This window comes from Medicago truncatula, chromosome 8 (assembly GCF_003473485.1).
Source record: "Medicago truncatula cultivar Jemalong A17 chromosome 8, MtrunA17r5.0-ANR, whole genome shotgun sequence".
NCBI classification, from domain to species: Eukaryota; Viridiplantae; Streptophyta; class Magnoliopsida; order Fabales; family Fabaceae; genus Medicago; species Medicago truncatula.
This window is the reverse complement of record NC_053049.1, coordinates 8,642,046-8,657,977: the sequence shown is the minus strand read 5'-3', so window position 1 is coordinate 8,657,977 and position 15,932 is coordinate 8,642,046. Positions and strand designations below refer to the sequence as shown.

At 32.2% G+C, this 15,932-nt stretch overlaps 2 protein-coding genes across 3 annotated transcripts; both read right to left on the bottom strand.

Annotated features, from left to right (window-relative positions):
- Positions 1-3,112: 3,112 nt before the first annotated feature.
- On the bottom strand, positions 3,113-7,644 carry LOC25500583 (uncharacterized calcium-binding protein At1g02270). Of its 2 annotated transcripts, none has more exons than XM_024773310.2 (11): positions 7,434-7,644; positions 7,148-7,339; positions 6,923-7,027; positions 6,512-6,617; positions 5,989-6,209; positions 5,817-5,893; positions 5,378-5,492; positions 5,151-5,279; positions 4,426-4,539; positions 4,211-4,318; positions 3,113-3,972 (listed from the first exon to the last, which is right to left on the bottom strand). In XM_024773310.2, exons 1-11 carry the CDS (start codon positions 7,434-7,436, stop codon positions 3,739-3,741), a joined length of 1,404 nt encoding a protein of 467 aa, XP_024629078.1. In that variant the 5' UTR covers positions 7,437-7,644; the 3' UTR covers positions 3,113-3,738. The 2 variants fall into 2 exon arrangements, with proteins under 2 accessions (XP_024629078.1, XP_013444511.1); XM_013589057.3 differs by having other exon boundaries at positions 5,151-5,276; positions 7,434-7,642.
- Positions 7,645-10,514: 2,870 nt separating this feature from the next.
- Positions 10,515-15,687, bottom strand: LOC25500582 (ribosome production factor 1). The gene is made up of 11 exons (XM_013589056.3): positions 15,398-15,687; positions 15,224-15,304; positions 13,625-13,720; positions 13,342-13,425; positions 13,176-13,245; positions 13,001-13,083; positions 12,499-12,578; positions 12,080-12,178; positions 11,887-11,995; positions 10,940-11,029; positions 10,515-10,823 (listed from the first exon to the last, which is right to left on the bottom strand). The coding sequence occupies exons 1-11, from the start codon at positions 15,629-15,631 to the stop codon at positions 10,785-10,787; spliced, it is 1,065 nt and encodes a 354-aa protein (XP_013444510.1). The 5' UTR covers positions 15,632-15,687; the 3' UTR covers positions 10,515-10,784.
- Positions 15,688-15,932: the final 245 nt, after the last annotated feature.

Below are 15,932 nucleotides of genomic sequence, written 5' to 3'. Positions count from 1 at the left end.
GACACTCGTAAGACATGTGTTGAACAATTCAGAAATGTATCTCAAATAAAATTGTTTTTTCCTTTATTATGACACTCCTTTGATCGGTAACACCTACATAACAGTTATACAAGGTGTATCAGACAACTTAAATAAATGTTTAAAAATAAAATAAAAAATCTTTGCATTCACATAGACATTCCTTAGACACATCTCGGACATATCTGCAAGAGTTAATGATGTGTTGAGAAATGTTGATCAATAATAGATTATAAACATTAAAGTTGATTACAAATAAAGGTAAATATTATCCTATTTGTTTTAGAACTTTTTTTAACAAAATAAATTGCAAAGTTAGATGAAAATGTATGTATTTTGATTCTTTAGATATTTTATAAATAAATTAATATATATGTAGCAATGTCGGTGTTCTATGTTTTTACATTAGCGATGTCCCCATATATGTATCAACGTCGTGTCAGGTGTTCGTGTAGGACTTTGTGTTTCATAGACGAAGATTAATTCAATGAGTTTTGTAGAATTTAAATGGGTGACAAACACTCTTCATGAGTTTTTAAGGTTAGTGCATGTCTAATCTCGAATTAAAAGTCAGAATTTATTTACAAAATTCCACCATTAGTAATAAAGGTAGCATTATTTATCCTTTTGTTTCAAACGGGAAAAAGGATGTACTAAATTGCTTTACAAAATTACATCTCTTACTTAGTTTATAGTGTGAAAACAGATAAGTAGAAAATGTATACTTTTAAGAACTATAGGCATATTTGGATAGTACTTTGATTATCACATCACACTCACTTTCCACGAAATACTTATCACATCACACTCACTTTCCACGAAATACTTATCACATCACACTTTACTAAATCATGATTATAACCAATTATGTGTAAGTAGTACTAGCTTAAAATGTAGAAGTCAGTACTTTGATTATGTGGTTATTTTATTTAGATTTTTACAATAAGAGTATATATATTATTTCATTAATAATCAAAGACTCAATAGCAACAAAAAAATACACTCAACATATATATATATATATATATATATATATATATATATATATTTTAAAAGGGGACTCAATACATATTATAATATGAAAAAACGAGAAAGAAAAAAACTAAGGAGTAACATTCTATTATAACATAGTTTGTCTCTTAGAGTGTGTTTGGATAGGGAAATGTAATGTTTTGAGGGAATTCAATTACTTTAAGTTGAATTATTTCATCTTAAAGTAGTTGAATTCCCTCAAAACATTACATTCCTTCAAAACATTTCTCCATCCAAACATACTATTAAAGAATTCCAAATATGAGTTTTTTCCAGTTTAAAAAGAAACTCAAAGTAATTCAGTACAATCATATGTAAGACTAACGTAATCAAAGGCCATCACCAATTAAGTTATCCACCACAATTTTGAAATAATCTAGCTCAAAAATAACATAATCAAAGTGGAAATCCTTGTCCAAAAATTAGCAAGGAAACAATTCAAAAATTCCACCAATGTGAACACGAAGAATATCAGAAAACTATGTAAACATAAAGATATCAAACTCATTATTTTACCTAATTTTTTTGTTGTTAACCTTTCGTCTTTTACTACAAAAAGAAGAATATATATTGGTCAAATTCTAATGCTTGTTTTGCTTTTGTTTGGTAGTTTGTTATGCTCCCCACTATCGTGCTTATAATATCATTGATTTATTCTCATGATATTATCATCTAAGCTTGTGACATTTTTGTCATTTGGATAACTTCACATAAGAGCTTTTAAAAGAAAATCAAAGCAAATCCTTAGAATCATATGTAAGAGCACAAGAATAACATGATCAAAGTTAAAAAAATAATCCAGATAATAATATCAAGTAACAACCTAAAATTCCACCAATGTGTGAACAACAAAATTCAAGAATATGAAATACCAAAAAAATAAATCAAGAATATGATAAACATTATATTCATACATATTTGCCCCTTAAAAATTACCTATTATAAGCAAAAATCATTTTTTAGATTTATTGAATAAGTGATGTATTTGATCTATAATATAGGCCAAATACATTTATTCAATAAATTTAAAAAAGAATTTTTTAGTTATAATAATGAATAAAGAGTATACCGTCGAACACATAAGTGAGAATATATTGCAAGTAGTCACATGATATGAGAATATAAAAAGAATATATTTTTTTCACATTGAACTTTAACATTGAAACTTTTGCTCTTTCACGAGTTCGTATCACATTTGACTAACAACAAATATATCATACTTCTTTCAAAAAAACAAAGATATCAATACTTTTTCTTGCTCTTGAATCCAAAGATATTCCTTGTTGAAACTTTATAGTGAACCATCAAATTAGATCAAGAATAATCACGCAAATGAGTTTGGTCAATATATCTCGGGGTAAAATCTTAAAACATTAGATGCATAAACTACTTTAACTTTTTTACATTAAACCAATTAAACCACTCAACTCCCAATTCTCTCACTTATACAACAATCAACCCCCAGATCTTGTATATATTATACATTGTCCCTACCAATTGAGTTAAATTCACGAGGACACATACACATAATCTAATGAGACTCTAAACATCCTTAATGTTAATTATTATTGATCCCAAGAATTCATTCTTGGCCCACCATACAAAGAGAAGAATATTCATTTCTTTGACGATTTATAATGCTTGTTAGTTTGCTTTCTTTTGGAGTTTGGTCGTTTGTTATGCTCCCCACTACCATATGACTTGACTAAGAATAAGATAGAGTAATTCAGTCTGTGCCCTACTTTTTAGTCAATCGATTTTGAGCTCTTTTTTCAAGATACAAACTTATTACCAACGGCTGCTGGCACTGATTAAAAGATCGTGACAACATTTATAGATTATGACATTCATTTCATTTGCCTTAAGTTTTACTCCTTGTAACTGGGAGTGCGTGTGCAGGTTTATAATTCCAAAACTAAACTAAACTACATTTTTTATTTAATATAACAATACTTATAAAATAATAAACAGTATTGTTTTAAGCATTTTTTGTATACCTTTTTATGCACACAACTAATTACATGATTTTGCTCGAAAAATAATATTTACTAGGCTAACAAAATAAATTAAACAGAAACATAACCATTTGTGATACTGCAAAAGTATCTTTGAATTGTTCTCCCACTGCCAAAATAAAAACATGGCTAGGGCTTACCAAAACTGATTACTGGGTGGCAGTTATGGTGCATCTGTAAGGTATTATTGGTATATAAAATATTGCGTATGTTTAAGACGTTAGATTGGTATAATCCTAAAATTGATAAACCAGTTTAACGGATTAAACATACGAAGAATCCATACACCAATAAAAAACGAGTGTACCATAAGTGTCCCCTTAATTACAATTATACACTACTCTGACTTCACACGCTCATTTACAGGACAAACTAATGACACATTTGGTATGAGGGATAAAAATGGAAATGGAAAATTATTAGTTTTAACTTTGTAAAATTGTATTGAAGGCTCATCCTCATCCATGAATTTTTCATTTCCATTTTTACCCCGATATTCAAATTTATACTAAAAGTGAACATTTAGAGAAACAAATGTTCCAATATGGCCTATCACTACTAGAAAAACATCTATTAGAGACCGAATAATCGATTGCTATGGAATCAAAACCAGACGCTAACTAAATTAGCGATTCGACAATAATTCCATTGGTAAACCACTGGTCTCTAATCCTTATAATGAAGAACATGACATCTTTGCCGGTGAAAATACAGCAGTCAACCTAGCATGATCAGAAAGAGAGTAATCTTCAGGCCAAAGTCCTTTCTCCACTTCACGCGGAAACAACATCGCGTTCTTCACCTTAAAACCAATGGTTTCTTGCTCCTGCTCAGTATTAGAATCCTTCACGTACACATTGACATTTTCATACACATGCTCTGAACATGTAGAATTCCAAATCTTTTGCTACACAAAGTCAATTATCACACTATTATTATACAATAGAAGATAAGTGTCATAGATGTTGGTATTACTAACGATCTTTGTCACAAAAATTTAACATTCAAGCCCAATGCATAATGCGTAAGGCATGTAGAAGGCAAGTTAAAACTATCAGAATTTTAGTGGGAGCAGATTTTCGATCTGCGCATAATACAATGATGAGGAGAAGTCATAGAAAAGTGGAGACATGCAATATATATACCTTGAATTCTTCGAAGTCGATGACACCATTTCCATCTACATCAGCTTGATTCCATAGATCTTGCAACTGTTGAAAGCGTAATCCATAAGGCACGCCAAATAACTTTACCTGTGATAGTTATGAGATGGTGAGTCTATTGTGTAAATTAAGCTAAAAACTCGTTATCTATTGACGTTGGAATTTTATATCGCTATATATTAGACAATATGAAGTACCTGACGGAGGGCTTCAGAAAAACTAAAATATGTCACAGAAGAATCAGCATAGTTGTCACCCTTCAGAAAGGTAAATGCATCATCTTCAGACAATGATGCCTTTCGAAGCTGGAACTGAAATCCACAAGAAAAAGGGGGAAAAGGAAAAATTAAACAAAGAAATAGCATTAGATCAGAGCAAAAACTATACTGCAAATATATTCTCATTACTTCTTCACAACAAAAAAGGAGTCTTATGATTATGAAGGTCCATGTAAAATCAAGTACATGGAAGTAATGAATTGTTCCAGTCTAGATAAGTTGGACATTATAACTCTAAGTTAACCAGAAATGCTTATTATGCTTCCCAATAGCAGAGATGTTGCCACTTAGAAACAATAATATCACAGTAAAACCTCCAATCAACAACAGTGGATGGCTATCAGCACCTCATATCAATTTTGTGAATCACAGATTGCAAAATATAGCAGTTTGTTCAAATTCCCCTACGCAAACGTGCTATCGCTGTAACCATTATTTGATAACATTTTGTACTAGATAGCGTATCACAGGATAATAACAATTGTGTGTGTGTGTGTGTGTGTGTGTGTGTGTGTGTGTGTGTGTGTGTGTGTGTGTGTGTGTGTGTGTGATATGCTTCACAGAATTTAAGTTGCATGTTAACAACCAAAAATATATAAAACTTAACAACCAAAAATATACAAAACTGGGTGAGTAACAACTACCTTCAGTATACTGAATACAGCTTCAGACCAACTTGTTTTCAAAGGCTTACGCGCTTGGTTAGGATTGCAAAGCCAAATGAAGTCAACGCCACATATATTTCCTCTATGATTTCTGTGACTAACCCACTGCTGGTTTAATAGGAAATTCAAGCAAAACAAAAACCTGTTAACGTTATGCTCTAAACAATTGAAACACAAGTACAATAAACTAATAGCGAGATATTTACCTTGTGTGCATCTGCATAACTATCAGTATATTGATTTGCAATATCATATGATGATACAAATCCCTGTGACCTTAGGAACTTGTAAACATGCCCACGCTTGCTTCCGTTCCAGTCACTGCAATAGATAGAACACAAAGTTCACACTATAAGGACATTTGATTCAGTAGCAATAGTAACCTATGAAATAGACATAGAATGTAGGAACCAAACATATAATAGTAACCTATGTAGCAGTGACACTCTTCAGATTGAAGGCGTGCCCAGTATCTGACACTGACACGACACCAGCACGCATGGTACACCATTCAATTATTTCAATTTCCCAAATTATTATCCATGTTGATGTGTCAGTGTGACGTGTCAGTGTCAATGCAGTATCCCTGTCTATGTTGGTATTTCATAGATAGTAACATCACAGGAAAAACAGCAATAAACTCACCCGCAGAGTATAATAGGCATTGGTTTGAGTCTGTTTTCTTTCTGATACTGTTCCACATATTTTAATATTTGATAAACCTACAAGATGGCAAAAGCAAGCCAAATTTTAGGATTGAAAGCTACAAAAAAATGAATAAGGAGAAAGGATTTTGTACTGCTGGGAATTAACATACCTGATCCAATCTCACTATACACAGACTTGAATCATGTGGAAATAGCAAGTGAGTATTCACAATCAGAAACTCTTGGTGAACACTGTCCTTTTGGTTTTGTAAAATGGGATTAACTGATCGAACATGCAACAACTGAGCAACACGGTCACCGCAATCATTGAAAAGCAACTCTTGATAATTCACAATACTTAAGTATTCTTTATGTATAGCAGTCAGCAGACCTGCATAATAAATGCGAGCTTTTGAGTTATAGAACAACAACAATACTTCGAGAAACATAGATTTTAAATCATGAGGCGAAAAAACTCAAACCAAGGTTTTAAATTGCAGCATGTGCCCACGTCAACTATATTTCTCTCAATTTGCTGCAATAGCAATTTAAAACCTTGCTCATAATTCAAAATATTCCCACACTAACACATGAAGCATTAATCACTAATAAATCGCTAATAAGTCATACTTTAGTTAGAGATCCAAAATGTTAAAATGAGAAGTAGGATGAAAGTTATTTTAACATTCTTACCATCTCCGCGGTTGTTGGTTCGAGCAAGTTTGAAAAGTTGATAACCAGCATCCCCAAGTCTCTCCTCAAACATTTGAACAAGTTCTTCATTTCCAACCCAAAATTCCTACAAGTGAAACAAACATCATGAATGACAACATAGAGTGAGTAACAACTCCAAGGACAAAAGTAAAACAGCGAATGATATAGATTGAACTATAACAAGTCAATCGTGGATCACAGAAAATTGTAGTTTGTTCAAATTCTGCTATGCTAAAGTGCTAGAGCGTTGCTATGGCCGTTATTTGACAACACACAGAACAATAGCAGTTTTCTAAAATAGCGCCTGGCGCCACTATATCCGCTATTTCACAACCTACAAGAGACACTGCCCAAATTTCTGAAAGCAATGAAAAGGACAAAATTTGCTACCTGTAAGCACATAATGGAAGACGATTCAGAAAGCAATGAATCAAGAATCCTTTGATTCCTAGCTAACCAACGTGATCTGAAGTCACTTTCTCTGAGTCCTTGATTCTGTTCAAAAACAAAACACACAACATAAAAAACATTATTAAACACTACAAAAACACACCCTTTAAAACATGTTTCACAACATAACATGAACTAAACAACAAAAGCAAGAACAAAACAAACCTGTGGATCAATCCTTTTGTAAATAGGAGCAAGGATATTAAAAGTAGTGAATGAAACACAAGAAGGGTCTTGAGAAAAACAAGCACTTTTGTTATTAATTCTAGAAAGTTCTTCATTGATAACAACATTATTAGAAGAACATGAACCACTGTTTCCTCTTCTTAAACTGAACTTCGAACCTGCAGCTACCACCTGAAATTACATTCAAAACCCTAATTATCAAAAAAAAAAAAAAAAAACGATGACCCATTAGTAAAAATGAAAACTTTAAGACAGAATGAATTACCATTCTGAAAATTCTCGCCACAGTAAAAAGGGTTTGATGTAATTAGGGAGGGAATGGAAGAAAATGTAGGTTGTATTATCTCTATATTATCTATGGTTTGTGTGTGATGATGATAGATATATAATGTAGTTTTTAGAGAGAGAGAGAGAGAGAGAGAGAGAGGACAAGTTGGGATTTCTTGAGCGTTGCAGTAGCGTGTGATCACTCATGCCATATGCTGGAAAAATAAAACAATCTTTTATTATTGTGGGCGACACTAGTTTAAGGATTTTAATTTTGATATATAATAATTGAAAAAATTGATAATTGTCGGCTAAATAATGTTAAAATAATGAATAAACTAAATATTTTCTCTCTAATACTTTTGTTAAGAAAGCCAAAAAATAATTATTTTATATTAAAAAAATAATATTTGCACCATTATTTTATGACAACTTTCTCTCTAATAATGACATTATGTTTTTATTTTGCGACAATTTTCTCTCTTTTTTGGTCAGGTAGCCTAGTGACTAGAATTCACCTTATATAATGAATAAGGGGACTGTCCGGGGTTCGAACTCCAACCCCTGCATATAATAAAGAATTGTCCTACCAACTGAGCTATGCTCACGGGACACTATCAAATTTCTCTCTAATACTTTACATTATGTTTTTATTTTTTCTTTCTATTAATTTGATTTTCGTGTTAATAAATATTTTTCTTTGTGAATCTATAGTTCTCTCATAATTATTTTTTTCAAATGATTGTTTAAATAAGATTGCTTTTTTCTATATTTAATTGTTTAGCCTGTGTATTAGGAGCATGTTTTTGCATTTTGTTAAAAGGATTTAACATTTTCCTAAAATTTATATACAGCATATCAACAAGGGAATAACTACAACAATTGTATTTTTTATTATTTTGATTATTATAAGCATTAACTTACCAACTAACAAATAAAGAAATCTTATACTATGTCAATACACCAAAGTCAAACAGTTTTTTTAGAGAAACAAAGTCAAATAGTTTTTTAATCCTTCCTTCGAAATACGTTAATTAATGCTCTTAGAATACTAGTTAAAGAAATTAATATATAAACTTTGCATTGAAAAATGATAAAAAGTGGAATGTTCCACATTAAAAAAATTAAAAAGTTATTGTCTTTAATAAAAAAAAAATTATTTCTATCTTTCTTAACTAATATCTCGGAGGCACTGGTTAACACAACCCATAAAATAACGATCCTCTATCTCCCTATTAATGAAAATGGAAAACTTATTTTTAAAGAAAAAGTTTCAGAATAAGCGCGTACGTTCATAAATTAGTATAAAACAAATTAATTAATCATTTACTCATTTTATGCTAAATATTTGCATAAATTAGTATACATGACCAGACTATTTTTTTACATAAAAAAACAGTTAGATAGATATTAGATATTAGTTCATATAACTGGTGACCTAGAGTGCATGTGATGATTTTATTGTAATGCAAATGCAAATGCATATTCCTTTTTTCAACTAAAAATGTATATATTAATTGCACATGTCGGTGTCCCCTTCCTTTTTTTGATTTAAAATCCACCTCCATGTATATTAGAAGATGACAAACAAGTGCATACAAACCACTTGCGTAAAGAAGACTTCAACCAATTAAAGATTAATATATGAAATGAGGTACCTAAGTTTTTAAAAATTTATTTTCCAATCCAAGATATGGCTTTGTGTGACCTACAAAATAATATCTGGTGGAGTATTTGACATCTCAGGAAATTGTCCAAAGGGTATTTTCTTATAGAAATTTTCAGTATGTCCAAAGGATCATGAGTCATGTCAACTTGAAGACTTATTTTCTATAGAGCTCTTTGCCGGGTAATAAGTATTAGAGCCCCACTATGTGGAAAATCAAGTGTGAATGAAAATTAAGTGTGACTTTAGAGTACTCTTTTAAGGATGAATCAATAGATGATAAAGATATTACAAGAAAACATACTCGTAGACTTTATGGTTTTTTATTGTCTTGAGTGAAGATAGGGGTATATTGGTTCTTTATTTAATTTCTTTACAGTAATTTTTTTTGGTTGATACATATGAAAGAAAAGGAACAAAAAATAAACAAGTCATGGAAGCAATCCATCAAGGAAGAAATTTTTACCAAGAGAGGCATAAGAATGAATCATATGAATACTCTCCCTTGCACCAGCAGAAAACCCAAATAGTGGCCTAAATAATTAGCCACAAAAGGATTAGATGAAACGTCTTTTAGATGACGTTTAACAACCTCGGAAACTTTTTAGAGCACATGACTTTTGATTTTAACACATTCATTTTTGCTGTTTTTAGAGAACCATACACATGCATTGCCAGTCATTAATCAGTTTAACCCAATCATAATTCATATCCGGTGATGCAAACAACAGATCTCCAAAAGATTAAGTGAGAACTTATTCAAGTCTATGTTGTTTCATTATTTGTGAAACTACACTCCTTCAAGCTTATCCGTGTGGACCTAGCTGTGGGAGCTTAAGAAAGTTGTGTTTCATAAGGTCCAGGTTGTCCCACTCCTCTTTCATTTCTTTCTAAACACGGTAATCATATTAATAATTAAGTTTTGGTAAGCATCAAAATCATGTTTGAGCTTGTAACATTTATTTATTGAACACAATGAGAGAGTTTATATTTGTATGATCAAAAGGGCCAAAGAAATATATCAACAAAAAGCCTTTATATTTAAGGTAAAATGGAGTGAATTGAATAATCTAGTTAAATTTTACAATCAATTCAAACATACTCCAAAGGTTTGTCATGACCAATATTTACAAGATCACATTCATAAACATGAAGAAATTATCTTTAAAATAGTAAAAATCTAATAAATAAATTTCAACCAATAGTAAAAATGTAAAAGGAAATTAATTAAAAAAGCATCAGAGACTATTGGTAACACCAATAATATCACACTGAAGGCTTTTCATGTAGACTATGATGCATGGACAATACATTTTAGCTCATGTGAAAACAATTCATTCTATGACGCCTAAACTCGTCACAAATGAATAGCAGCAGCATCAGTGCCCAAATGAAATATTAAACTTAGAGATCTCTATGGTAGACGCATACCATCTCAAGTTAAAATTATATAGCCTATAAGCAAAATGTAAATTTTTTTCTCAACAAACATAGATTTGAGGTCAAAATTGATCAGGGTTGTGTACAAAGATGGTAGGACTACAACTCCATAATAAATAAAAATACAAAAAATTATATAGAAATATTTTGAAAGATTCCAAAAACTTCAAGATAACCAACATTCACCAGATTAGCCAAATTCCAGCAGAAATGCAGTCCAAAATGCTAAGTTCCAAGACAAGATCACAGGAAAAACCTTCTTCGACTTGTGTCCATTTCCGGCTAAAAGGAAAAGAAGACAGAAAGTAAAGTGACAATCAGGCCAATAGAATATAGGAGAAATGTTTCGCAGGACAGCTAATATTTAAAACAGCAATACTGGTTAACAAGTAAAGTACCTTGTGAACCCACTCATATTCTCCACCTTTAGTGTCAAATGTTCCATGCTGCAGGCTTTTTAACTTCAATGTGAAACGAGGGCCGCATTCCTGCATTTTTAAGGGGAAATTATTGTTGAGGCAATTTTGGAGATGATAATAATAGACATAAAATGCGGAGAAATACTAAGCCAAAACATGAAGGAATCAGGTATACTTAAATCCTTGGTAACATTAGAACGCAATTGATCAACTAAGGTAAATATAAAAGAAATGCAAATTCAAAGTAGACCATCCTTAATGATTTTTTTTTCATGTAAATAACATATTGTCACAGTAGACCAATCCTTCTAACATGACAGCAAGGCAGCTCTTCTGCAGCAGTATTGTTAGGAAACCTCCTCTTTATTAAGTGTATATGAGGATTGAGGAGGGGCAAAACAGAAAGTGCATCATAAATGAATGACTAACAAAGGGGAGGCTGGAAGATGGATTTATAAACAAATTCACTTTAGAGAGTTTTGGAATTTCAGAGTTGCAGGTACTCAAAACCTGAGGATGCTGCATCCACCAAGACTACCAGTCTACCACTGAGCTATAATGGCAAGAAAGAGGTTTGCATTGCAATGCATTGGTATCAATTCAAGAATCATTCTCTTGAATCTTTCCTATCTTCCTTTTACTACTACTTTCAACGGAAGTTATAACACAATATTATCCTAAATCACATAAGTAGACAATCTGAATCACCAGACTATTAGTCAATACTTTGTACGAGACTGAAACTACTTTCATGTATCATACCACTATTATATATACCTTACGTTTAGCCACACAATAAAAACAATGAAAAGCAGCAGAAAGTATAATGAAATAAAAATAATGCTAGAATTTACATTGACTGGTCAATGACCATTGAGTTTGAAAATGTAAGGTAAACAAAATGCAAAAATAAAATTGACACCAACCTGAAGACGGGCAATTGTTTTATGGTCAGGAACTTTCTCACTCTTGCCATCCTCGTCATTTTTACCTTTAGACTCTATCTTTTTAATTTCTTTGGTCTCGAAAATATACCTAAGCACATGATTGGACACATTATATAAAAAAGCACCAATAATTTTAAACAAATGGCAATGTAGTAGCTTGTATGAATTGTACCGATGATGTCGGAAGAATATGAAGTCTCTCTGATTGTGGAAGGTAACTACACGTCGCCCTTTAAACTCAGGATCTTGGGGGAAAAGTGACTGTATCATTCTATTAAAAACAAAATCAACAAATAAGGAGTTAAATGACACTTCATAGCTTCTACAAACCCATCATTACATAGAAACACTGAACCAGAGGAGATATTTGTTAATGAAAAATGACACTAACAATATAAGAAAGGAAATGTGATGTTAGACTCATACTTGTTTCTTTCCATAATAATACTTACTGCTTAAAAAACAACTGGCAGGCAGTACTATTTCAGTCAGACCTAGCATGGGCATATCACATTTTTTTTTTTTAACAAGCACAAGCAATAGATAAATGTTCAACAACAAATGAGATATAAAATAAGAGAGAAGAGTTACCTTCCAACTCGATGCCCTAGGCGTGTTGTGAAGTTGTTCAACACAAGCTCAGGCTGGTGACTGGTTGGGACTCCATGATTCTGCAAGGGGACACAAAATGAATACAGAAAAAATTAAATCTATCATTTTCATGAACATAATCTCAAAACAAGTAAACTCATCCGCTTAATCTTTCCAGATAACAAAGTCCAATCAAAAAGTGGAATTCATCTAATTGGTGAGACAAGGTGCAGGACATATATGAATTCATGTCTTGTAGTAAAAAATAAGCAAAAAGAAGAAATGAACAAAAAAAACATGTTCCAAAGATATGCAACATGACTTTTTTTTGACAGGATATGCAACATGACTTGACATGCTTTCTTTCTCCTATCTAAGAATTTAAGTGGAAGTGTTATGTTCATCTACATCAAATTATGTAGATTAATGTACACCAACATCAATGAGGAGATCAGATGTACTTCTATAACATTGTTATATTTATAAACAACAAATATCAAACCTTAATATCCTTGCGTAAAACAAGATTTGTGAGTTTGAAATGAGCAGTAGGTCCTTCAGGTAAGCCAATAATTAAGAGAGCATCTGAAAAATAGGAGCAAGGAATTAAAAACTTGTAAATTTAATCAACAATCTTTAAAATATGAGTAGGATATTTACTCAAAGGCACCACCTACTTGGTTCCCTCCGATTGGTGTGTACAACTACAAGAGAAGTGAAGTCCTTTTTATTTGCATATTCAACAATCTGCAATCAAAAATGTAGTCAGAAAGAAAGGTACAAATAAAGTAAGCTGTCTGCTTTTTACCCACACGGTGAAAGAGATAGTGAGACAGCCATCACCTTTTTTAAATCATAGGTTCCTCTCTTGAAGTAATGTGCATTTGGTATAACCTGAAGCAATTCTGATATTAAAGCAGGTCCCCTCTGCAGATGAAGTCAAAAATCAACAGACAGATGGAAACATGTTAGTATATAAAAGACACGATTTCCTCCAACTCGACTCTTACTCATGAAAGTGTAAAATAGGACCCCAAAACAAATCAAGAAGGCAAGGGCATGCGCTTTAAATTTATTTAAGACATTTAAACTTGAGAATACAAACAACAGACTAGAGGAAACATACCGTAGAATTGAAGCGGCAAGTGGTGATTAATATCTTGGGACTTTGTTGCCGCTTTAATATTGAACTGAATTCATCAGCATCATTTCCAGCAAATAGCTGCAAACAAATATGATTTTAGTCAACAGAATTTATTTTGGAAAAAAAGACTCAACTAGATTGCAATATGCAACTGAATTCAAATTACTAAATGAAAGTCACACGTCAAAACTAGCTCTCAACCCAAGAATTACTCTTGGTTCATGTGGAAATTCCCTAGTTTATATAATCTAGTTATTTCTTTTAAGCTTAAAGGGATGGGTGTAGGAGAACTTTAGAGCGCAAAGTGCTGGCATAGCTATTCAACAAAAAATCAATGATCGAAATTCTGATAAATAAATTACATGCATATGTATAATAAATAAATAAATAATTAGTTAAACGGTCATGCTAACATGTGCCCGGCGGGCACTCTTTAAGCAAGCAGAAAGTAGAAGTTTTGTATTAAACTACCAAAAAATTGAATACATCATTTTCCAACCAAATATTTCTATTTTTTGTTTGTTTTTTAAATGGCGAAATTCTATTAAACGCGACTACGTGCACAAGCCGTACATGCGCGCACAAATCAACAGTACAGCAGATTTATACAACAGAAATTCTAAACAACAGGAACTAACATAAACAACACAAACGCTGTATCCAACAGAGCCCCACACCAACAATCCAACACACAAAAAAAAAAAGCCAGAAAACAAAAAAAAAAAAAAAAAGCAAAACAGCAACAGTACCACTGCACCAGAAGGCAAGAAATAACGATGACCTTCAGCTCACACAACAGCTATGATGGAAACAAACGAAGCACACGTCACCTATTTAAATAAACGATTGGATTCCAATACCATTCATAGAAAAAACAAGTTGGGAACCAAGACTACATCTCCAAGATAACACCTTAATCTCCTCGACCATCTCATTAGCATCAACTGTCTTATCTTTAAAATTCTAACATTTCTACACTTGCAAAGAATCCAAATTATCATATGCCATACGAGCCAAAACCCCTTTCGAATTTTCTTACTTCTCACTAACTCACTCATCAAATCAAAATGCATGGCTAAATAGTGTGAAATGACCAATGCAAAACCGAGCCAACTACAAACTAAGTATCCTTAACTAATCCTAACGGTTGCTCTAAATGTTGTAATGCCAATTTTGAAACCTAAAAATCTTCTAATCAGTTCATCTCCTATTTTATAATAGCCCGATCCATATAACGTCTCTTAGAAACTCTTTCTTTTTGAACACAACTCTCCACTACCATCATTTTCTAATTAGCTAAATTTGATTTATATCAGCTTCAAGTTAGTCAATGGAAATTAATCTACTAACTGTTTGATTAAGTGTGCAAAACAAGATCTATGAGCAGAAGCTCTAATTGACCCATGCCTCACCTCAAGCAACTCTGAAATTAGCATCATATCATAGTTTATTTTTTGTTTTCAAAATCCTAATTATAATCTCACAGTATAACAAATGATTATAACAATAAACAAAATATATATTCTACACTCACAGCATATTGAAATTAGGTCAAAACAATCAAAATTTAAAAAACTCAACCTCTTCATCATCAGGCTTGCAAACAGTCTCATCAACTTCCCTTGTATTCTCAATCGTCTTCGGCACCTTCTTCTCCGGAGGCTACAACAACACAGAAATCAAAAATCAAAAATCAAAATTAAACAATCAAAACAACAACAGTGATTCAATGAGAGAGAGAGAGAGAGAGTGAACCTCTTCACCGAGCTCGATAGCTCTTTTAACAGCAGCATCACGAGCATTAGACTTAGCGCGTTTTTCAAGCTTCTTCTGATGCTTGAGTTTAGCATGAATTTCAGATCGTTTTTCTTTGTTCTTAATCATTGAAGGACGGAATGGTTCCTTCGTTTCCGTTCGAGTTTCTCTCTTGGAAGAATTATCTTCGCCGTCTGAATCATTGTTGCGCTTCCTCTTCCCGCCGATCGCCATTGTAGGAGTAACCACCACTTGAGTTTCGGGGTTTTTCGAAGAAGAAAAAAAGGATTCAAGATTGTTGTAATTAGGGTTTTAAGCAAACCGGTTCGGTCGTGTGATTGGGTCGGATCAAGTTTGTAGTTGACTCGGAGTTAAATCGGTCGAACAGAAAGTTTTCGTGACTAATGCTTTATTTTGATATTTTTAATATCGCAAATATTAACGAATATCCCGGACACTCTTTAAACACCTTTAATAACAAGTTTTTACAAAAATGTATAATCAGACCATTAGAATTTGTAACATTTAACTTTTT

Excerpts from the sequence above, each read along its gene's own strand:
- LOC25500583 (XM_024773310.2), bottom strand. Across the intron at positions 6,618-6,922 it reads CTTCCATTATGTGCTTACAG|GAATTTTGGGTTGGAAATGA; the intron begins GTAGCAAATTTT and ends TTTCACTTGTAG. Across the intron at positions 6,210-6,511 it reads AACCAACAACCGCGGAGATG|GTCTGCTGACTGCTATACAT; the intron begins GTAAGAATGTTA and ends TTTATTATGCAG.
- LOC25500582 (XM_013589056.3), bottom strand. The coding sequence starts at position 15,631 with ATGGCGATCGGCGGGAAGAGGAAGCGCAACAATGATTCAGACGGCGAA. Across the intron at positions 13,721-15,223 it reads GCAAGCCTGATGATGAAGAG|CTATTTGCTGGAAATGATGC; the intron begins GTTGAGTTTTTT and ends ATTTGTTTGCAG. Across the intron at positions 10,824-10,939 it reads AATATGAGTGGGTTCACAAG|CCGGAAATGGACACAAGTCG; the intron begins GTACTTTACTTG and ends TTTTCCTTTTAG.